Raw genomic sequence first — 24,427 nt, forward strand, 5'->3', positions numbered from 1 at the left:
TTTTTTAAGGCATTGTGCTGACAATAATTGCCGGCCTGCGTTTCAATTCATCAGCTGGATTTGCCCAATGTAAACGGCACAGGCTTCCAGAGCAGATCACATGTCCAGCTCTTGCCCTCTATTGCGGACTCTTATTTATGAACTAGGAAGGGATGCACAAAGAGTCTGAAGGCCCTCTTTTCTTTTGTGGAAACTGTTTTGATAAGAAACTGTGCTTTTTTACTCTCTCTAGGGTAGGCTAATCATTGTAACTGGTTACATTTGTGTGGAACTCTTAGTAGGCTTAGCTTCTAAAATTCAATCAAAGAACTTCATATGATTCATGAAAATGTTCACCTGAACTCAAACAAAGTCTCTCGCTAACATGAAGTTTCACTACTGATAAACTGTACACTGCCATAGCTTAATCAGATGATTGTGAATATTAAGCAAATCTGTACATTTCTAACAAATAAACTATGTACAATCCTGTACGTAGAAAGAAGAAAAACAACGTTTTTATTTTGCTAACGTATAAATAATTATTCTCAACCAAAATCCCTACTGTGTAAACCAAACTTGAGAATCTACCAAATTTACTGTCCAATTATAGAGGTGTTCCCAGCTAGCAGGTGGAGAAAATCAACAACAACAACAATTCTCTTGTCTTGACACCGTACGGCACGTGTTTGTGTTTGTGAATTAGCGTGTATGCATGAGAGTGGTGTGTGTATTTATGTGAGCAGTTGTGACAGTGTGCTTTTTATGAGCAAGAATGGTTTCTCAGTGGGAAGGCGTCCTTTTTTTGTGTGTCGAACTGGCTTGCCCCAGTATGAAATGGCCATGTTGCTTAGTTACAGGAGAGGCTGCTCCATGAAAAAAAAAAAAAAAAAAACTATGAGTAGGCCTCCCTCCCTAGAGCCAGTGCTATCAATGTGGACACAAAACACAAGAACATTGGACCCTAGCCAACATAGAAGAATGGCTAAACCAAAAAACAGTTAATGCTTTTTCTTTCAAGAATAACATCAAATATATATTATATATATATATTTTTTTTTTTTATTTTTTTACATAGTAGATGTTTTATACTCTTTTTTATTTGTATTATTTTTTTGTCCAAAGAATAATTTATTTTCTGTAGCATTGCCATGAGAAACAAGAATATCACATGTCAATTTTTTGTGTTTCTTCTCCTTTCTTCCTTTTTTGCAGCAAGCATTAATAACATTAATGGTAATAATTATATTAATCATAAATAATAATTACATCTATACAAGCTACAAATGCAAGTCTTATTCAGCAATAGTAAAACCATCACACATTGCAAACATCCGGGGATAAAACAAAGCCCTCAGCAAAAATGACCAATAAAAGAGAGAAAATAAGGGTGTCAGTCCCATTTGTTAACCATTGTGTGGTCAACATAGTAATGCCCGTTTTAAAGGCAAGGAAAAAGGGGGTAAGGATTGAATACAGTCAAAAACAATCAAGAATTTTATAGACTTTCCCAAAAAAGAAGCACAAAAAAAAAAAAAAAAAATTAACAGCTAAGTCAATTAAAAGTAGCCGGGACTTAAAAACAGGAATGCTACCTCTTACTTTGTAAAGATTCAGGAAAAGAAGGGATGATACATGGTAAGCAATTAAAATCACTACTCATGCAGAAGCTCCTGCAGACAATTGGGAGATTTAAAAATCTCTGGGACCTCACTGTCCAGCTTGCAGATGACCTTGTATATGGCCTTCTTCCAGGAAGGATCAACATCTTTGCCTGCCACAATGGCATTGAAAAACTCCCGTAACGTGATCTGTGCCACTTCCAGGAATCGCTCCGGAACCTGCTGATACACAAGGAGACAATGACATTAATAAACATATTAGGTTTCAATCCCAAGTCTCTGGTTAAGAAAAGAAAAGAAAAGAAAAGAAAAGAAAAATAAAAAGAGATAAGTAAAAACGAACAAGAAAATAAAATTCTGCACTGAGATGCAAGCAGGACCCTTCAAGAGCCGAATTACCCTTCTGGCAGAAACTAAGAAGAGAAGAGTTGGGCTGCAAAGTCTGAGAGGACATAGAGACCGGCCCCAAACATCGTCACTACACTAATTCCTCTTTGTTTCAGTTGCTGAAACACATTCTGGTGGTGTTGACTTAAATACCCGTGTGTTTAGTCTTTCAAATCTTTTATATTAGTTGTCTTTTCTTTTTGTCAAACTGCAGCATTGGGGGACGTGAAAGTACTTCATTACATTTGAAAGGTTACAGTGAAAAAAGCAACAAGACATTTTTTTTTTCCCATCGAAACAGGTCAAACCATCGCATAACAACACCTTACAGTCAATGTTTTGAATGTGGCAGAATTTGTGAGGTTATAACCAAGAGGAACTCATTGGGTTAAACATTACCTGAGCTGTTCCTCTTTTAGAGTCTACTTCCTAGAGGGAGCGAAACATAATTTGTTGACTTCCCTTTATTTGACACAAGATTGTTAGCAATGTCTCATAAAATGTCTTTTTGTCTCAATATGCTTCCACTTCTAGAAGGGGAAGGAGATTCTGCCACTGACAGCGGTCCATAAAATACTAAATTCTGCTTTGCTTCTTATCAAGTTCCAGTGAAACTAGATTCTGTAATGAACATGTAACTTATTGGTTGGGCACCAAGTTTCGAGCCAAAGTTGTAGCCTCCATCCCAGGTGGAAGAATTCAAGGAAAGTTATCAGTAAACTTGGTGCTCTTGGACAAGGTCTGGACCTCTAACTGCAGTGTTTAAGCAAGCAAAGCAACCAGGTAGCGTATAGTGCACTACTGAGGAGTTTGTTCTCTACAACCAGAACACATCCTCTCTGGCGTGAGGTTGTTGTTCGTGAGAAAAGGCCAAGACCGGGGGCGTGCTATAGACTGGCCCTGTGATCTCTTTAGCACCAGTGACAGTCCCTCTCCGCTAACACTATAGAGATGATTAGCCAGGCAAAGAACTAAGTCACCTCCCCTACAGCTAGACAAGACACTTCCCAGACATGGTGCTTACTGCCACACACACTCACAAACACCCACACGCTCGAACACAGATGGGGAAGCAGGCGCAGGCACAAAGAAACAGACACAAAGGTTGCATATGAGGACATAAAACATAGTGCTGTCATATTAAAAGTGTTACCACAGGCCACAGAGAAAGCGTTAGCATTTGAGGGATGCAGTAGGAATGCTAATATTGATAAAAAATTTGGACATTTATCCATCATCATGTTGTTCCAAACCTGTACGACTTCAAAAGATGTCTTTATTTTTTCTCCATAGCCCTGTTGGGTTAGGTAGGTTTTGAAGCATGGTAGCTGGTTTAAGCTGGTCCTTAGTTGGTCATGAGCTGGTTTTAGCTGGTCCTGAGCAGGAGCTACAGTAGTAAACCAGCTCAAACCAGCAACCATGCTTCATAACATACCTAACCAGCATATGCTGTTTTTTCAACAGGGACAATAGAAGTCAGTACGGTCCAATGGTGTTTTGGACTCCACTGAATTTCATTGTATGGACAAAACCGGTTAAACATTCTTCAAAATATCTTCTTTTGCAGTTTTTCCTCCAACCACCCCAAATCAGTGCACTCGCAACAAAGCTCATGACACCATCTAATATTCATCCTCCACTGCAAGGTTAAAGTTGCAGTCCAATAGTTGGTTTTATCAATGCAGCCCTCCCCCATGGATCGGGATCAGCACTTAGTTTGGCATCAGTACTATCAATCAGACTCTGACTGCTCCTCAAAGGCCCTGCCAGGTGAGCAGTTGTCTGGACAAAGAATCTCATCCATGCGACCCACACCATCCCCAGCTCCCTTTTTTCCATTAAGTGTGTTAAATATACTGTCATCAAAGGCATACCCTTGTTTGAAAGGCCTTGACCTGTGTGGAAGATGTTTCACTCTGCCGCCACAATCATAAGTGCTTGACTTTTTGTTGTGATGCAGTATTAAATTATAGCATGGCTATAAATACTGAACTTATAATGGCAGTTAAACTAGATGGTATGATTCACCAGAGTGTTGTTGAAGGCTTGATTGGGTTTATATGCTGTAACGTGCCCCAGCCTACCTCCCTTTTATGATGTGTTCCGGTGTTAGGGAGTAAATAGCTAAAAGTAGCAACGTTGCTAACTGAATTGTGTAACATAATATCATAGCTTTTCCAGTGTTTTCAACAAGTAGCCCTCTCTCGAATAGCATTGGGAAGTCTGATTCATTTTAGTGAGTTGGTTCATTTGGATGATTCGCTTTAACGAACTCGTTAAAATGATTCATTAGTTCATTTCAATTGTCACTCAGTTTTCTTCATGGAACTATTTTTCTCAAACAGCTATGGGAAGTCTGACTCATTTTAGTGAATTTGTTCATTCTGGCAAATCATTTTAATGACCTGTTTAAAATTATGAATTGATCCATTTGAATCATTACTCAATTTTGTTCTTGGAATTGTCTCTTTCAAATAGCACTGTGATGGTTCATTTAGATGATTAATTTTATTGAACTGGTTTAAAAGTGTTTTATGGATTCATTCCTGATCCAGTTAAGATAAGTTAGAGTGTTGTTTAGTTTTATTCGTTTTGTGTAAATGTATGTGTATTGAAGTTTGATTGTTTTCAATAATAATTCATATATCATTTAATATATATATATATATATATATATATATATATATATATATATATATATATATATATATATATATATATATATATATATATATATATAATCAATAAATTAATTTTTTTTATATATCAACCTCTTATAGCTTTAATGTAGCTACTTTTCCACCTTGTAGTGTAACATACTATGTTTTCTTACAGCAGCTTGACTGTAGTTGAACTGGTTTAAATTACAAGTAGCTTACAGCAGTTTCAAAGTATCTCTTCAACACTGCTATGCTTGAGCACTGTCTGTCTCAAAAGGGTGACATTTTTGTACAGTGCTGTACAGTAATTTCTCCCCTCCTCCACTTTTTCTCCTGGGGCAAGATCATAGGAAGGGAGGGGGGAGAGAAGAGAAGAGAAGATAAAAAAAAGTAAAAAAATCCTGCCCAAGTGCTTTTGGCCAGAGCTCTGTCTCCTTCTACTTCTCCCTCCCCGAGGGGCACAGCCTTCAGGGGTCATTTGTTTGATTATGCTGACTGTCCCCAGCCTCGGCAGTACACAATAAAGGGCCTGACATAGCAGCCTGCTTGCCTTCTGTGTCCTGCAGATACTCATCACGAGTGTCAGGACATACCAAGGTTAGTGGTCACTGGGACGGCGCTCATAGGCGAAGGGCTTGCCAAACGCACTTGGCTGATGAATGAATGTCACATGGAATGGAGGGGGTGAGAAAGAAAAAGAGAAGAGAGGTGGGGTGGGGTGGGGGGTGGATTACAAAGGTTATAGATATCCAACCTCCCCAACACCCCAACTCACAACATACCCTCTCCCCTATTTTTTTTTTCACGCTTTTATAAGTCTTCCACCCCCTCAGACAATGCCCAGCAGCTTTCTGGAAAAACAACAGAATAATTGCACACAGGAAGAAAGAAAAAAGTGATAAAGGTGCCTTTCTAAAATTTGTGCGGTCTCAGAAGGGAGTCTGTCTCTTTTGGATGCTACCATAGTCCCTTAAAGGCAAGTCAACCTGCTTGGTGGCTATCTTGGTAATGCCTTCGGCTAGCTATATGGCTGAATTTTTCAAATCTGTTTGTCAAGACTGCATTTCAATAAAATATTTAGATTCAACAATAAAATAGCATAAATCAACCAAAAAATAAATAAATAAATAAATAAACTACACATTATTTGATGTTCATGCGAGTCCTACAGTACAAAAGCAATTACCTAAAAACAGTGCAGCATAATGGCATTGATTTTCCAGAAACAAGCTAGAGTTTTCAACAAGTTGTGGTGTAGCTTGACACAATGTGCTTTATAAGTATGTCTCTCTTGAATAGCATTAGGAAGTCTGAATCATTTTAGAGATTTGGTTCAATAGGATGATTTATTCTAATGAACTGGTTAATAAAAAGTATGAATGAATTATTTTAAATCATTACTCAGTTTCGTTCACGGAAATGTTTCTTAGCAGTCTGATTCATTTTAGCAAGCTGGTTCATTCTGATGATTCATTTTAGCGAACTGGCTCAAAAAATTGATTAACTGATTTAGTTTAATCATCTCTCAGTTTCATAAAGCTACTTTTTTTTTATTCAATGTGCATGCAAGTCCTAAACTTGATTGGCTCTTTTATGAAGCAGGTGTGCACACCTGTTTAGTGTTAATGTGAAGATGTTATCGTTAATAGATATATATTTATCCTATTTGTGAGAGAGATATGTTCACATCAAATTTGATTACTTTGCATAGCCACTGACACTAATGTGGGGTAAAGCCCAGGAGTGCTGCATTGCTAAGAATATTCCTGTGAGGAATTTCTCCGACTCATTTTTTTTTTTTACCATAAAAGGACAGTAAAATGCTGACTAGGGAAGAAGACAATGTCAAGGAGAAAAGGGTATTGGTATTTTGGATCCTCTTGACTGCTTGCCTTGGAAAGAGAGAGAGAGAGAGAGAGACAGAGGAAAAGAGAGAGAGAGAGAGAGAGAGAGAGAGAGAGAGAGGGAGAGGGAGAGGGAGAGTTATTCTTGTCACAAACCCTTTTGTCTGCATCTGCTGACTGCTTGCCCATAGCCAGCAGCATGCTTTAACTGTTTTGTCACCTCCTCGCCTCACACGGATCAGCTGTTGTTCTTTTGTTACGGCTATTGTGTAGGCTAAGCCTCTAAGGCCGCTCTGCTGTGTGGTAAACACAGCTGAATCGCACGGCAGACAATTCCACATCAATATTTCATATGCCCTCTTTAGGACTCCTGATTCAGTCAAGTTGAGAGGAAAAATACGTCGGGCATGGTTTAAATGGCCCACATAGCCCTCAGAGAAAATTAATACTAATAAAGAAAACACTACGTGTGTCGGTGGCCGCCGTGTTTGTGCATGCTGTCATGCTGTGTTTCGCTTCTTGGCTGTAGATGATGTGAAAGTGTGAAAAGCGTAAGTGATTACTCAATTACTTCCACCAGTTCCAAGTTCCGATTTGTACACGTTATAATACGTCATATTAATATTCTAATATCCCTGAAACAACATTAAGAGTTAAAGGAATATTCTGGGTTCAGTGTTCAAGTTAAGCTAACTTCATCTGTGGCATGTTGATGACCCAAAAAATAATGTTGACAATGCAGAAATCTGGGTTACAGTGAGGAGTTTACTATGAAAGTGAATGGGGCCAATGCAAACAGGAAAATACTCATTGTTTCAATGATATACTCACAAAATGTAAACAATATGAGAGTTAATGAGATTTTAGTGTGAAAAAATTGCTTGGTAACCATTAATGTGTAAAGTTATATGCAATTTTATAACCTCATTGCCTCTAAAATACTAAATTGAAAATTACACAAGTGTCAAATACACAAGGTAACAGAAATGCTTTTGTGAAATTACCAGCTTCATATTTCGGCTTTTACATCCTCCAAAAATGTGTCCCATTCACTTCTATTACTGTAGATAATATATCTATATTAGTAGATAATATCTATTAATGTAGATATTATTGTGTCCCATTTACGGCATTGTAACCTTGATTTTTTGCTTTTTTTTAAGAAAAGGAGGGACAAATTATGCGACAAATTCTGTCAATTAAGCTCAGTTTGTACTGAAAAATGATTATTGCATGATTTTATTTTCTGAGTATCATTACACGATTAGCTGGCCACTGGTTCCTGCCCCCCAGCTTGATCAGTTTTCTGGCAGCACTGCATCCTCAGCGCTGCTGTTGCCAAGGATGAGAGGACACAGGACCATCTTATGAAAAGAGGGATATTATATCACGCCTCCACTGAGAAACACAAGACAAGAAGAGAAGTGGGGGGGTGGGGGGTGGGGGCATGTAGAGCAGTCATGATCAGCAGCCCCGGTACTTCAACCAGCATTCATTCACCCCACTGCGTGTGCACTTGGGCCCTCTATACAAACTGCCTCCGAATCGACTCTGTTTGTTGGGTAAATATTGATCGAGGAGAGACTTACCTCCTGATAACTACCATACAAATCAAGGACTGTGTGGGGAGGGGAAGGAGGGCTGAGCGAATACATGTGTGGGAAATGTCATAGATGAGTACCGCAGATGAAGACACAGTCTGTGAAACGTTTGTATCTCAAAAGGCCACAGCGTGGGGAACTGAAAGCCCAGGCTCACTCTCTGTCCCTGCTAAGAGTTTCTTCTTGGGAAGAAAGTACTGGTTTTCTCACCAGAGTTAATCATTAAAGGGGAAGAGTCTACTTTCCATTTCATTGCGGCTCTTGTTTGATATTGCCTCTGTTTGGATCTGGTGTATCTCACTGCTTGTATTTGCTCAGGCCAAGCTGTCCAGTCAAAGGTGATAAATTCATCTGCTAGTCAGTAAGATTTCTCAGAGATTGTTGAAGAGAAAAACTAAAATATTTAGTTTCAATGCTAATGATGCAACATTAATATTAATGAAATTAAGTCAATATTTAATCTAATGATGTTACAGCACAAATAATATTTGTGAAAAAACAACTATTTAAATGACTCTTTTTTTCCCACTAATTTAAATTCTAAGAGAAGCATGTTGCTCACATTTCATACTTCATCATTATCACCATTTCCCCATCTCAAACTTTAATCTGAGAAGTGAACACTTCCCTTTCACTACTGGTAAGGATCCTCAAAAAAATAAAAAATAAAATAAGCTGTTTATATTTGTGTGTGTGTGTGTGTATACACACACAGACACACACACACACATGTATATATATATATATATATATATATATTTATATATATATATATATATATATATATATATATATATATAATTTTTAAAAGGCATGTATTGAAGTACAAAATAAAGACCTTTTTAAATAAATATAACATCTAAATAACACAGACTATGTCAGGAGGTTGAGTTGTTTTTTTTTTTAGGAGATAATGGATTGACAGAGAGCAAACAAGTCTCAAGGCCAGGGGGCTGAAAGTATAAGAGTCCACCCCACTTGCCTCCCACCCACTCGCTCTCAGTTTCTCTCTATCACTGCTTGTCTGGGAGCTAGACTGAACTTCAAAAGAGCAACATCCCAAACGTGAAACGTTACACTGAACGCTGGACGCTCAGCTCCAGCTAATCAATAGCACATAGAAAGCAAAACCTTGCAGTTTGATAAACTCTTGGCTGGAGTGTCAATCAGGCAAACAGATTGCATGTTTCCCTCTCTGATAAAGATTCTTTCAAAACCCACTGTGATGCAACTGAGCTCTACAAACTGTCCCAACAACCTTGAAGCAGGCCTAGGTTCTCACTGCCAATGCTGGACAAACATACGCATGCTGCTGCTGATTCTGCATTGGCCTTGATGAAAACTATTTTTCATACTTAAGAAAACTTTGAGCAAGCACCATATGCCCATTTTTCAAGGCACGCTGGCACATAGTGAGTGTGTGCGCGAGTGGATATATTTGCGCTCACCTTTAAATAAGGTCATTCGCTGGTTATTTTTTTTTTTTTTTCACAGAAGACGAAACAAGCATTATAAATGGAATTGTTCAGCCAAAAAAAAAAAAAAAACTGCCATTATTTAGCCTACTCACCTTTTTTTCTTCAAACACAGAAGAACATTTTAATAATAAACTTGTAAGAAAAGTACAAAAAACTATTCTGTACGATTGTATGAATAACGACTTAAAATTTAGTTCTGTTTGTCACACAATGTTGTCAGATGCATTTTGAAGACAATAGTGCAGATATTGTATGCACACTTTTATGATATGTTTTTGAAGCATGAATGCATTGCGATTTCATTGAAAAAGATGGACCAGTAAATCTATCGCTTTGTGTTTCATGGAGGAAAGAAAGTCATACAGCTTTAGAACAAGAGTGAGTTATAATGAGTTTTCATTTTTGGTTGAACTATTCCTTTAATGAAGAATGATTATTATGCTGAATCTGATTCGCCATATGAGCAGGATGTCCTTTCGCCCTTTTATATCATTGCATTTGCTAAAGCAAACAATGCCACAATGACATGTGCACTTCAAATTCAGAGGCACTAGGTCTCTGACCTAGAGGAGGGTCTGGGTTCAAACCTGCTTGGGCTAAAGGTTATGAAGTCATTTGTCTCAAATTGCAGTTGAACCCCATGAAAGAAGAGAGTGTTTGAGGGAGGGAAAGAGAGAAAGAGGGACATCTGGAGTAGAAGGAGGGGGAGAGGGAGGACAGAATGGCCTAAGGACTGGAGCAGGCAGGAGGAGGAGAAAGGCAGCTTGGAGTTGGGTCTTTCTTGTCTGGCTGAAGAAAGGATCTGGCACCGAGACTAATGAAGAGAAGAGGGAGGGAGACAGAGATGGGGTGGTTGGGTGGGAGATGTGCCAGGGTTTGGAGAAAGCCGTGCATGAGTGCTACAGATGTGTTAGAACCCCCTGGAGCAAAATAATGACATAATCACCAGTGGTGTCACTGAGCAGACTGCACACAAGGTGACATGGGAGAACATGGAAGGAGTCTGGGCGGAAAAAAGGAGGCCTGTCTAGTCCATGGAAGAACTTTCCATCAAAAGCTACTTGTAGGGAGCCATAAAGACTGGCACTGGTTCTGGCACTGGCAGGTGTTTCTCAGTTTGTGCCACTCCAGGAACTTATCTGTAGGAAGATGGCGTTCCAGTGAGCTTGCAGGCCTTTTAGAAGCTATTAATGCACTGTTTATGTTCTGTCACAGGTCCCTTCGTGACACCAGAATTCCAGCCCATGGCAGGCAGCACTTAATGCTGAGAAGCAATTAAAGGAAGTGGATATTCAGCGCCACAATGTCACACTTTAGGGCAGGAAGCATGTGATGCTTGTTGGTAGGACATGGTCAAGTTCATCCTGTGTTCTTAATTCGAAAATAAAAATAAAAAACCCCCAAACAAAACACATTACTGCAAAAACCTTTCACTTAATCAGCATTTTGTCTTGTTTTCCAGTAAAGACAATTTCTGAATGACAAAATTTATTTGAAGCAAAGTTGCATAAGTGTGTATAAGAGTTGTTTTCAGAGAACACATATTGAATTAACATAATTTTTTTTTTCGGACTCTTTATAAAAATCGTGGCCGATAGCGATAAGCCCATAATTATTTTTATACTATGGCCGATGACCATATGGTTGTTTTTAAAATCGTTATGGTTTTGTCTAAATAAATTCAAAATAAAACCCTAATAACTAAAATCAAACTTATAATGTACAGTTTGAAAAAAGATATGCATTGTGAAATTGCTAAAGATTACATTTAACAGTTTTATTAAATTATTGGGTTGTTTTAAATATTAACTTGCGTGTTAGATTGTGAAAATACTGGAAAAAACATTCAATTAAATATTCAATAGCCACTAAAACCAGAAAATAATAATAATAATAATTTGAGCCAATAATCAATATGGTACCAGTACATTGTGTATCACAATTTTTAAACTTAAATCCAACTAAATGTTTTGAGGCTTATGCATAAAACAAGACAAAAAGTAAATGTTAAATTAATTAATTTTGCTTTACAGCTATTTTAATATTTTTACTGGAAAACAAGATAAAGATACTAAAATAATTTTCATTGTGTACGAGATGTACTTGAGCAGGTTTGATATACAGTCAATAAATTCTTAAGTAGTTAAATGAAACACTCATATTAGATTTATAGCATTAGGGAAAGAATTAAACTTGAACAGTACTACATCTATGATTTATTCTGTACGTGCTAGTGTGTGTGTGTGTAGTTGTTTTCTTTGGCTGGTGCTAAAGACTGCAGGGCTTGGTCCCCCGTGCAACTTAGTGACCATTAATAAGTAATTTTGTCTGGAGAAAAAAAACAAAAAAAACATTGCCTGAAAGCATCGCGCACTCTTATCTAATTTCTGTCTCTGTTTCTCTGAGTTATATACAATATAGAGTGCCTACAGCAGTAGGTCCCTCTAAACTGCCATCACCAGACAGTTAGGCTGAAAAAACCCTTTGTGTTTTGTAAGTGAAGCAGTTTAAAGTAGGTGTGCTTTCGTTGCACCTTCCATTATGAATTATTAAATTACATCTCCTTGTTGATGTTGCTATTTGTGCTAGTAATGAACAAAAGATAAGTCTTTAATGCAGATTTGATGGCAACGATTACGCTGTCCCTTGGTAAGTACAGTCAAGGCCATTGGATGTAATGTGCTGTACTGTAGTGTTCTCCAGGTCACCTCCACTAATGATTAACCAACACGCTGAGGAAGTTCAGTTCCCACAAGAATCGAATGAGAAGAAATCACACAGCCCCTGCGAGTGATCTCATCAACAGAGATATGGGAACGGATATTCCCTTACATGGCAGGTAAAAGAAAAAAAATATTTTTGTCAAACCTGAATACTGTTAAACTCACTATCTGCCAGTCTAATTTTAAAATATTGCCTAAAGTGCATTCAATAAAGACATAAAGAGTGTAAGCCTTTTTCTATCAGCGGCCACAATGGGAACAGAACCCAAGTGTCGTCCTATAACTAGATTACTGGAGCTCCTCTGACGTGAAGCATGGTAATAACTAAGCTAATATGATGGGAGTTTGTTTTCATAGAGCTTTATTACTTTCAGCTGGGGATGTACAGTGTGACGGGGAGCTGTGAAGCGTGACATTTAAAGTAAAGCAAGTAGTGAAAAAAAGAGGAAATGCATTATAGTCTCCTATCCATCAGCTCTCAGGTGATGAATTGGTTCAACACTGAGAATAAGAAGCTGTTAGCGGAATACTGCTAAACCAGCTGTATTTAATATTAAAGGATAGAAGTATTTTTGTATCCTATTTGTATTATTAGTAATATGTTATTGTAATTGTTTTAAATTTCTCTTTTATTTGTCAAAAAGAGTAGTTTCTATCTTGTAATTGTAAGTGTCAGTCAATCAGACAGTATGATCTAATTAGAGAGAGGAAGATGATTGTGAGCCAAGAGCCCTTGAAGACAATAGTCTGCATCATCTGACCACAGTGACTCTTGATATCACATGACGGGCCAAGGGTTTACCACAGAACACTTATTGTGAGGGGTGCCATCCCAGCTGCATGTGCGCTTGCCACACAATGGGGCACCAAGTCCAACTTTGTCTTCAGTTTCAATCGAGCGGATATTTTATATACTTTTGCTGCATACTGGATGCAAAGTTGAATTTTATCTTTTGTTGCACATTTTCTGTGCTTTTAAATTAAGGTATAAATGCTAAACTCATATAACTGAAGTATTACTAATTTAATTACATTTAATTTATACATATAATATTATATTTGCATGTATGAGGTAAATAGTTTTTGTAGCTGCAGGGACAACTGTAACTAAGCCATTCTTAGGTTGATTTCCTGTTATAGCGTAAACACAGCGGCTCTGTGATGCTTTCAAAACATTACTTTGTTTGTTTGAGCGTCCCGACCTGCCCGACAACAGCAACATTGGCTCAACCAATGGCATGAGTTGGTGAGGACAGTCATTATTTTTGCAGTTCATTGATGCGTGTAGCCTATAGAGAAAAAAACAAAACAAAACATGTAAAGCTAAACAATTTTTTTTTCCCCAGCAAGAAAATGAGATGTTAAGGGGTTACAACTGTAAGATTAAGTTGAACCGTTCCTAATGTATCCTTTAAATGTCCACCGCTATCTTATAGCACTGTCCATAGCTTTGAGTGGTGTTATAATGGGAGCATGAGGTAAGCTGGCAGACCACACTGCAGGTCAGTGTGAGGTCAGAGAGGAAGAAGTGAAACCAGAGCCCGATCCTAAGATGTGCTAGTGTAGCGTGGTAAAAGCTAGCAGCTCAAAGATAAACAACAGTAAACTAGCCCTCTGTGGGGGAGCTGTGTGTGGACTTGGGAGGCCAGGACCTCCTGGCAGTCACGATGGCAGCTCTCTAAGCTCTTATTGACTAACCTTCTTTTCTCATGAGGCAGGGGAGATAATACACTCCTGGAACAAGGGTAAAGGGAGATGAATGTTAGACAATAGACGGTCGCAGTAAAGGGACCATCCGCACAGTCTTTGAACTTTTCCCTGTCTCCAAAGGACAATTAATAATGAAGGCCTTTGGGGTAGGTCACACCAGGCATGGACAAGAGGAGACGAGAGAATAAACAAAAGGGAAGAGAAACCTGAAGAAGAGGGGGGACGTGTTGGATGTTGGATAATTGATCTTTTTTGAGGGGGAGAGTGTTGCTCTTCAGAGCATCTTATATTGCATCATTTACATTATGTGCTTTTTTTGTAGACATTTAAATGTTCATTGTGACATTTTTTAAATATAATATTCCACCTTAAAAGGAAATTTTAAGTAAGCCTTTCGCTAACTTTTAATTTCAGATTTTCTGTAAAAGTATAAACACTGTGGCTCTGTTTGTTTGCGCAAACCGACAACAGCAACACTGAATCAACCAATAGCATGTATTGTGGGTGGGGCTATCGGTTTGAACGACCAATGGCAGACGAGGGGAGTTTTTTCATAAAGCCATTAATTTTGCAGTTCCGATTGTTGACGCTAGCGGCGCAGAAATTACACACTTCACCTTTAAGTATTCCCTAAACTATAACAGTATCTTTTTAACCTTGGAATTTCACCGCATATACAAAACTATGAGTGGAAAACAAACAAAGTTTTAAAGATTCATTCACTCAGTGTGAATAGCCACAGACACCTGATAGCCTGAAGTTACGAGGTCGAGAACTCTAAGTCAAAGGAGGTCTGTGTGAGTGTGCTGTGGGTATATGGCCACCAACACTTTTTCAAAAAGGCTCAGAGATCACAGGGACCAAAGAAAGAGAGTGAGAGACTAAGCCTACTCTATGCTCTCCTCAGTTGGAGGAGGGTACAAGAACTGAAGACAAGGCGGGTCTGGGATAAGTTGGGGGGTGGTGGGGGGGCACTCAAGGGGTTTTGACAGAAGAGCCTTGAACTATTTTGTGGCCGAAAGATGAGACCTTCCCAGAGCTGTCATAAAAATGTCTTCTTTTCCCAGTGGAGCCCTTGGACCCCACCCCCCTTAGAACTCATCAATGGTGCCTGTGATGTGATACAGTAAAAGTGTGAAGACGGCTCCTGAGAACCAGATGCCACAATTACAGGGCCAGGAAACGCCACTTTGGCTAACAATGCGTAACTGTGCAGGTGTTCACTTTCTTTATACGAATCTTTATACGATTATATGTTCTGCAACTTATTTTTTTCGACATTTTAAAGGATTTGATCGCCAACTATTTTTCACACTCCTGTTTGAAAAAAGAAAAAGAAAAAAAAAACACTGTTTCTTTTCAGTGATGCACAAAAAAGACATTTTGAAGAATGCTTATACAGCTCTTTTCCATATAAGTTCAGTCATGCTCAAAAATACAAACGCCATAAAAGTGGTCTATATGACTTTTGGTCTATAGTCCAAGTCTTCAGGAGCCATACACTGGCCTTATATGAGAAATTATGCACAGACAATAAATATTAAATATTATGCACTGACAACTTTTTTTTTTTTTCAGAAATATCATGTCAACATTTGGATTACACTGACAGTTCAACAGTTTATGTGGAATATGGTTTAATAGCTGCAATTTTCAGTGAATAACAATGCAAATTTAATCTATTCCTGACATAAAGCGAGACTTCAGAAGACTTATGGATCATGGACAACGTTTATGGTTCCTTTTTTGTATCCTGTCAATGAATTCTAGTTTTTTGAAAAGAGCTGCATGAAGACCCTTCAAAAACGCTTCTTTGGGAGCCATAGAATAAAAAAATAACAATATACAGGGACATGGGGAGTGCTAATAGTGACCAAATTTTCACGTTTAAGTGAAATAAACGTTTAATAAAAAATTCTAATGTATTCATTTAGCTTCGCAGGATAGACAAATGATGTTCCCAGACAACAGTTAAGCAGGTCTGTTAGGCTTGATCATATCTGCTTTGTACATAAGAGATAAGAGATAACACTTGCCACATTGCTGGTGGCTCTGTTTAGGAGAAAAGACGAGAAAGGAGGTTTAACTTGTTTTTTGTTTTTTTGGGAGCCTTTCAGAGTCTGGACATCATAAGCTGTGTCTATGCAAATGTCCTTGATTGTGTTCATTTGTGCCATTGTCCAGCTAAGACAAACAGAACAGTAATTAGGAGAGAAATGACGGCGTATCGAGACAGCACATTGGAGGAGGAGCCGAATGAAGGATAAACAACTTGAAAGAAAACAGCAAGCTTGGTGAGCACACAACACAAGTGCATTGAAGGCAATTAATGAAGCTCCTTTAATTACGGCCTTTGCTCATTCCACCATGAGGAATGTGACAATTATGTCATTAAAAAGTTTGTAATGGGAAAGTGAGGGGTGAGTACATTCGAAGAGGATGAAAGACACAAGGCAGCGAAAGGAAGTGCAATGAAAGAGAGAGAGAAATGACAGGGCCCAACTACAAAAAAGAAAGTCTCAAAGGAGGAGGAAGCACATTACTGGTGCACATTGACAGACTAGATTAACATCAAACGATCAGCACAACAGAGAGTATATTCATTCAGAAGGAGCTAGCAAGGTGGAACTTTGATGATGCTAAATTTGGCAGAAAGAGCAACTTGCTGAATCGGCAAGGGTTCCAGTTTCATGCCTCGCAGTCTGACAGGTGGAGAAGAGAAAATTTAGTACAAAAAAAGCCTCAGCATGAAGTGTCCCTTTGCACCGCTAAAGGTTGTGTGACCTCTCTCTGCGGCACGGACTTGCTGTGGGATGTCGTCGCATGCTAGAGACACGACCCGAGGTGATTTGGCCCGGTAGGAAAAAAGGAACTGACCAGGGAGCTAAAATTTGCATTAAAGATCGAGTTTTCCTTGCATGGAAAATGAGCATTTGGGAAAGTCTTTTAGGCGGTCCTGCTTGTACACCTGTGCAGCCTTTGTGGCTCTTGATATGCAAAACAATCTCTCCCTCGGTTCGACTTCCCTACCAACAACAGTCTTATTCATGGTGCCCTGCACTTTCTTCCACAGCCATGCAAATCTTGCATTTATATATGAAAATAGGGATCATGTCCCTAAATATCTTCCTGGTCATGAAAGGTGTGGCGCGCCGCGTTCTCTGTACCTGCAATCACAATAAACCTTGGCTTTGACCTGATCTAAATGAAAGGGAGGGGAGGGGGAAGGGGGCAGATTTTTGCTAATAGTCAGCTAAATGATGATGATGTTGTAAGGATAGTGTTTGAACGACCAGAGTCCCAGTGGGCAGATATTGATAGTGAGCTGAGCGGTAAATGTGAGCTCTGCAAATTGTATTTGACAAGGACACTTGGCCCTGAAGCATCGCTCCCTGTTTGCCTCATCAAACAGACAGATGCATGACTGTGTTTCAGCCAAAAAAAAAGAGAAAAATTTCTTGTTCACTTTACCCCAGGAGTACTGAGAGCAGGGGGAGCGTGGGGGTGGGGCTTATGGGATGAACAGCTTGCCATTCATTGTCTAATCATATAAAGAGATCATTTAGCTGTATTCATTTTAAAGCTTTGAACTGTGCTAACATTAACGGAAAAGACTCAAAGTCATACCTTTTGCATCACTGCGTGAATCTCACCTCGTAATAAAGTGTGGCCTGATAAGGTGAATGCAGTCACTTAGTAGCGTGAAACAAAGGTAACGGACGAGTGCTCACCTCAAAATCATTGGCCTTGTTGTAGTGCATGTTAAGAGCACGGAAAAGCTCGCAGTCCCGGCTCACGCTCAGCTCGTCTGCCCCTGTTACGCCGTCGTTGATGGCCTGCCGAGCAAATTTCTCCATCTGGATGTAGTAGAACTCACGGAAGTTACTGAACCACTTGATCAGCTGAGATGTGATGCAGCGGTTGAACTTTGAGAGAGAAAGGGGGAAAAAGAGAAACACTTTTAATTTTTGTTGCTGTTGGTTCAGCACAGAGAAACATATTTGATATTTATTATTGTGCATTTGTGCTCATCAGTACATTTATTTATTCATTTATTTTAGAGGAATTTTGTAACTGTTGATATTATGCTTGTTTTTATCCTGACACAAGCTATGCAAATGAAGGTTGTCACAACAACAAAAAAATAGCAACAATATTATTAAGGTAATATATATGGCATTTAGGGGTCCCAAAACATACTAGAAAAGCTTTTCTGAAAAAATTAAATAAAAATAAAAATAATAGTTAAACAATATATATATATCATCTTTTTTATTATAACATAATTTTTTTTCTTTCAGAAAAATTATATTTACACCAGAAGGATCCCACTATTTCAATCTTTAGTCTGTTTTTACTGAAAACTAATAACATCAGGTCTGACTAACCTCCAGTATGGTTAGCCAGTGAGACCCTTAAATGTCAAGACAACAGATAAGACATTTGTTTCTACAAACGTGTTTACTTCACATTGCCCTTGAGGATGATGGGTAACCAAACAAACCCGTAGCTGAGACAGATTGGTCAGGGGGGGGAGGGGGGGGGGAGGGGGGGGGTTCTTCCAGCAAGGCTTACACGGTCGGTGCGGATATTTGCTGTTGTGCGCAAATGCAAACAGTTCAGGGCTGAGTAGATGAAATTATAATTGTGTCAATAGCTTGTAATGCAGTAAAGGCAAATTTACATATCAAGTAGCCGAGTTAATTCTGATATGCCTCAGGTTTTTTTCCCCACATTAATAATCGAGTGAAGTAAGTGATCAAGTAAAGGGTGAAATTGAGTAAAGAAATCTAAATTAAATAAAAAAACCTTGCAACAAGTACAGCTCTTGTTGAATAGTTTAGCTCGGCAGCTCAGAGCTGGCTTTAGTACACTGTTGTTGGAGCTATATTTGGAGCGCCTGATCCTAGACCAGTAAATACACAGTACTCTGTTTGCCCTGTGTACTTGCCCCATGACCTCAGCGAATGACCTGTGTGACGACCTTTGGTCCTTTCTGTGTGTGCAGCTATGTGTGTGTGTTCATGTGTGTGTGCGAAAGCTATGGCTGCCAAGAGTGTGAATGTACAGGACAGCTGAGTTGAATTTAGCCAAGTTAAAAGCTATAAATCCAGCGGGCTTTCTGTTGGCTGCTCTGACATGCAGCCTCCTGCCTTTTGTCATTACGGGTGTTCATCAAACCTTCATTGCCTTTGCCTCCCCTTCCATATCCTTAAAGAGCATTAATCAAAAATCAACAGTGAGCACTTATCAATCTGTGGCCATGAGAATATGCAGGCCTCTGTTTAGATGACAGCTGAGGAGAGAGAGAGATCGAGCATAAGGAGAAAAAAAAAGAGGAAGGGCAAGGAACAAAGAGGATGGAAGGCAACTGTGTTTTCCGAGGATAGATGTAATTACCGTGTAGAAACTTGTCTCCATGCTTGCAAATTTAAGATAATGATGTGAATGAGAAATCATAGCAGGGAATCTGAGTTGGAGAAAGAGTCAGAAGCCACAACGTTTCCCCAAAAGGCCAGCCGAGAGCATAATTACTGTGCCACCGTGAGAGTTCTTCTCCCATAATTCAGCAGAAAATGATTAAGTCGTCATCCCGAGGCATCAGTCTGCAGAAGTTCAAACATGTACTTAACCTATCCAGGAATTATACATTTGGCCTGTGTGTCGCCTGTGCCTTCTCTCAGCCTAACAGCGAGCGAGAACAGGGGTTGAAAACAAGGAAAGAAAGAAAGAGGCGAAAAAAAAGAACAACCAAAGATGCAAGGCTATCTGATCTCTCACTTACCCCCATTTCAATAGACGTTAAACCTATTAGGATCTACTGAACTCGAGGGGCTTCTTTTTTCTGCTTTATCTGAAGAGCAAAATGCACTGTCCAAATTTCCAGACACTGAGATAAGGACCCCCGGCCCGTGACGACTTACTCCAGCCCCCCACCACCCCCTTAATTCTTTTAGAATAAGAAACAAAACATTACAAAATGATAGCAGACTGCTCACTGGGGAATGAAAATTGCTTTGACATGGAGATTAGGCTCTTCTATTGTCATAAGACATTGTCTCATCTGAGTGGGGCTTGCAGAAGAGACGGCTAAAAGGCGAGAGAGGGGGAATTTTTTTCTAGAATGGCTAGTGGATGACATAATGGAGAGCGCAGAAAAGTAAGTCCGCATGACATCGTTTGGCAGCGCTGTATAAAGGGAGATTTAAAAAGCATTGTTGCCGAATAGAAATACCAGAGATTCGGCGGACAATGGAGCCGCGTTGCTGGAACGTGACAACTCAGCAATTAAGGATCATGTCATCTGCTTGTCAAACAAAAATAACCAGTCTAGCTCTCTCAGTTCTTAGCCACCCCACGGAACAAAACATTAAATGATACGTCGTAGTACAAAAAAAAAAAACAGAACAACAAAAAAAAAAAAACATTTTTTTTGAGTCAAACTCTTTAAATAGTTAGTTAAATAGTTTTTTAAGTGTTGACATTGTAATTCATGCAACTATATTTTTTTTCAGGAGCACCAGTGAAAGTCCTCACTCGGTACTATAAACAAAATTACTACTACTATTATTATTATTATTATTATTATTATTATTATTATTATTATTATTATTATTATTATTATTATTATTATTCCTGACCGTAACATTGAAACACACATTTTTTGTGAAGCTGCTTTGAAACAATATGTATGAAAGTGCCATACAAATAAAACTTGAATTAATTAAATTATTATTCATTATTAAATTGAATCATTATTATTATTATTATTATTATAAACAAATACATTGTTTTGATACTGAATTGTAATATATATAATATTTATTTGAAATAATCCAATCATTATAACTAATGGACTTCACTTAACTTTTTTTTTTTTTGTCTAGAAGAAATTGAACGTGTAGATGAAATGTTTTCAATTACAATAACTGTGCAACTTTATTAGGATTTTATTAAGGATTTATTAGGATTTAAATTATTATTATTATTATTATTATTATTATTATTATGGATTGCAATAACAATCCACTTGCACTTTCAATCAGCAAGATGCTTCTGTATGTATGTGTAAAACAGTCACAAACACACTAGTTTCAAACAAAAACACGCTAGTTTCATTAAAAAATCTATTATTCTGGACATCATTTCCAGTACTGTTCTAAGAACACCAAACTCGATGCTTCCCATGGGACACCTCATCCTGTTATTCTCTACCCCCCACAAAAAACCTTACATATCCAATGAGCACGCTCAAAAGATCCATAAAACAAATCAGTCTGACGTCTGTGAAATGTCCGGGCAGCAGTTGACTCAGAGAACATTGTGCAGGAGTGAGAGTATTTCACACACTCTTGCTCATGGGCCTGTGAAAGATTATTCCTCTGGTGACAGAGATCCGCTCTTTCCAAGACACCGGGGGAAGACTTGACCTGTCACTCCACACGTTTCCTCTGTTAGCCATGGACAATACAGGCTTTCACACATGCTTGGTGGGGACGCTACTTATATGGGGGTCTGTGCATTTTAAGTCTCCCCCCCCACCACCTCACACACAGCATGCACTTAGATTGTGAATCTGGGAAAAGTTGAGCTCTGTAGGGGGAAGTAAGCTAAGTGCCCCAGTAGGTTACTTGATATTCGGCTGTTAATGGTACATGGTATGCTGTATGTTTAAAGGCAGTCAGGCAGCCTGGTGACAAAGCCTGAGCGGCTACAATAATTTCCCTGACCTATGGTTGACCTTACTGGAGCTGTCCTACTGAAACGTATATGCCTCGACCCTTTCGGGGTGACATAACCCCTGCTCATACTTGCTTTGACTGCTCATAATCCGTGTCACACCATCTTCCTGCTAATACTCCTCTTAACCTTTGACCCTCTCTTATTTAGCGCTCAAAGTCTACTGTAACCAGGCCAGTGGACCACCTCTCAGTGCACAAAGTAATGTGAATATGCCATATGAGATTAATGGTGATTAAACTGGGAAGAAATACAGGGGGCGAATGAGGTGTAAAGGATGAACATGGTAGTTTGGCAGTAAATCACATTAGTAAAATGACCCATCACAACCACAGTGAGTGTGTTCTATAATACTCTGTGTGACAAATATGATAACGGATAACAGGTCAAGGAACAAATTACAAAAAGAGATGTTGAAAGGAGACAAAAGTATTATTCCTAAGAACTAAAATCAGTGGATTGTCACAGTTTCCTGTTGCTTTCCTGTGAAGGGAGGCTGTCTTAATCTCTTTATGACCACTATGTGAAGTCATTAGTGGGAAATGTTCTCACTTACTGATGCACTACCTGTAAGAAGCAGCTTCCTCTTCCTGACTAACCTCTTATCTATCATCACCAACATGATTAGTCAAATTCTCTTTGTCTCACACTTCTAGCCTTAGTACATTTACAGTTGAACTGTACAGCCCTGACTCTCTCTCTCTCTCTCTCTCTCTCTCTCTCTCTTTTTCTGTCCCTGAGTCTTTATTTTTTTTTTTTTTCTCTCTCTCTCTGCTAAAATGTAAAAAATATTATTATTGTTATTTAATTTTACAACTTTATTTTTTCTAAATTTAATTTTTACAATTTTATTAAACATTTATTTTTTTGAAGAGAGAGAGTTAATTCTACTTTTTTGTTTAATTAGGCCTTTAAATATTCACTCTAGTTTTTATTTATTATTATTATTATTATTATTATTATTTTAATTTATCATCCGATTAAAGACAATTTAGGTAAACCAGTTGTCAAGTCAACCTATTTCCCACAGTCATTATTTTCTATTTAGATCCCATCATTATGATGCCTAAACGTCTTTAATCACTAATTCCTGTAACTTTCGTGGGCTTATACAGCCGTAATTAGTCAGTAATTTATGCTTAATTCCCTTACATACATAATAGTTGATCCAACAAACACATGCCACCCATTGTTCCCTTCTGCTTAAGCAGCCCTAAAAAAACCCATCTCTCCCAGGACACTGACCTTGTTTTGGAAAATGTAAATTTAATGTGTACAGAATTTCACAGCCTTGTCTAAAGGGAATTAAAATTGGGCCGTCTTTCATTTAAGGCTTTGATTAACTTTCTATTTTGTGGCTGAAGATACAAAATAAAATGAATTAGTTGAATTATGAATTAGTTTTTAGGTTTTCTTAAAATTACAATTAAAAAAAAAACAAAAAAAACTTTTTAGGTTTTAAAAAAAACTTATGTTTAACTAAAGGACTGTCTCTAAATATATCGGGTTCTAAAAATGAAATTCACATTATCTAGGTATTAAATGATATAATTTCCCATCAGAGCATAAGTGCTAACAGCGAGCGATGAATGGCAGTACGTTCTCATGAGTATTAAGCTGCTGGCAGATTTAGATGGATGCAACAGAAGCATGTGTGTGAGGATGAGGTGGTCACCCTGGACCCGGGACAGGGGCAGCTGGGAGTGAGAGGACCATGCTCTCCTCATTTAAATAATGTGGCCTGAATCTGTCACATTATTTCTCCTCCGTATGCTCCCTGTATGATGCATCAACAACAAATTAAGTTGTAAATAAAAGACAATCGCTGCCATTGTTTTGTTTGTGTTGTTGTGCTCCATTTTGTTTGTTGTTTCCCTCCGCCTCCCCGTCCCCTCCAGCTTTCGTTTGTTCGTTTCTGCGGAACCTCTCATTTTCTCAGCTCTTATCACCCTCTACCTCCCACTTTCACAGATCAGTTGGGGATGGGAACTCTTGGAAATTATCATCCCGACAAGTTAACAGAAACAGAGACTAATTTTCTGTGCTAGCTAAGCAGCAGGGGCGCAAAAAAAAAAAAAAAAAAAAAAGTAAAAAACTTAATCTCACACTTAATCTCACAAGTGTTTAAAATGAAAGCGTAAGTGAGTAAAAGGGAAAGTGGGATTTATACTATGCCGTTTTGTTCTCCACTCGGAGATTAAGGCCAGTTATTTTAATTGGGGGGTGGAGGGTGGGGGAGCTAGCCGTCTGTTTGGGACCCATCTGGACTAGTGGGACAGCACTACTTCACACGACATAGTTAACGGTCAACGGCAAACTCACCTTCACGTCTGAGAAGAACATCTTCAGCATGTTGGAGCTGGGGTAGCGTGCGTAGAAGAACATCAGTTTGGCCTTCTTCAGATGGTTCGGAGAAAGCCCCTCTTGGATTTGAAATTTGAAGGTCAAGGAAATTTTTTAAAATAGAATTCTTTTTAGACATTCACAGGAAGTAAACTATTTAGAATTATTTAGAATTTAGAATGTTAAATAAAATATATAAAACAGTAGATAAGTATAAAAAAGATACCCAACTAAATCAGCCAACCTTACATATATTTATATATTTATCGCAAAGCTAATAATTACACTACTGCAAACAATATAAATCTAAATATCCCAAATTATTTACGTTTTCTGACGA

At 38.5% G+C, this 24,427-nt stretch overlaps 1 protein-coding gene across 3 annotated transcripts in view; it reads right to left on the reverse strand.

Annotated features, from left to right (window-relative positions):
- Positions 1–1,199: 1,199 nt before the first annotated feature.
- LOC109108193 (prospero homeobox protein 1-like) overlaps positions 1,200–24,427 on the reverse strand; it is a 31,542-nt gene continuing 8,314 nt past the window's right edge. For 2 of the 3 annotated variants that reach the window (XM_042774198.1, XM_042774199.1), the window contains exons 3-5: positions 24,067–24,174; positions 17,736–17,930; positions 1,200–1,823 (exon numbers count right to left, since the gene is read on the reverse strand). In XM_042774198.1, the coding sequence (XP_042630132.1) occupies positions 1,635–1,823; positions 17,736–17,930; positions 24,067–24,174 (492 nt within the window). In that variant the 3' untranslated portion in view covers positions 1,200–1,634. The remainder of the gene's footprint in view (positions 1,824–17,735; positions 17,931–24,066; positions 24,175–24,427) is intronic. The other variant, XM_042774200.1, reaches the window with a different exon arrangement.

Source organism: Cyprinus carpio, chromosome A17, assembly GCF_018340385.1.
Source record: "Cyprinus carpio isolate SPL01 chromosome A17, ASM1834038v1, whole genome shotgun sequence".
Classification (NCBI taxonomy): domain Eukaryota; kingdom Metazoa; phylum Chordata; class Actinopteri; order Cypriniformes; family Cyprinidae; genus Cyprinus; species Cyprinus carpio.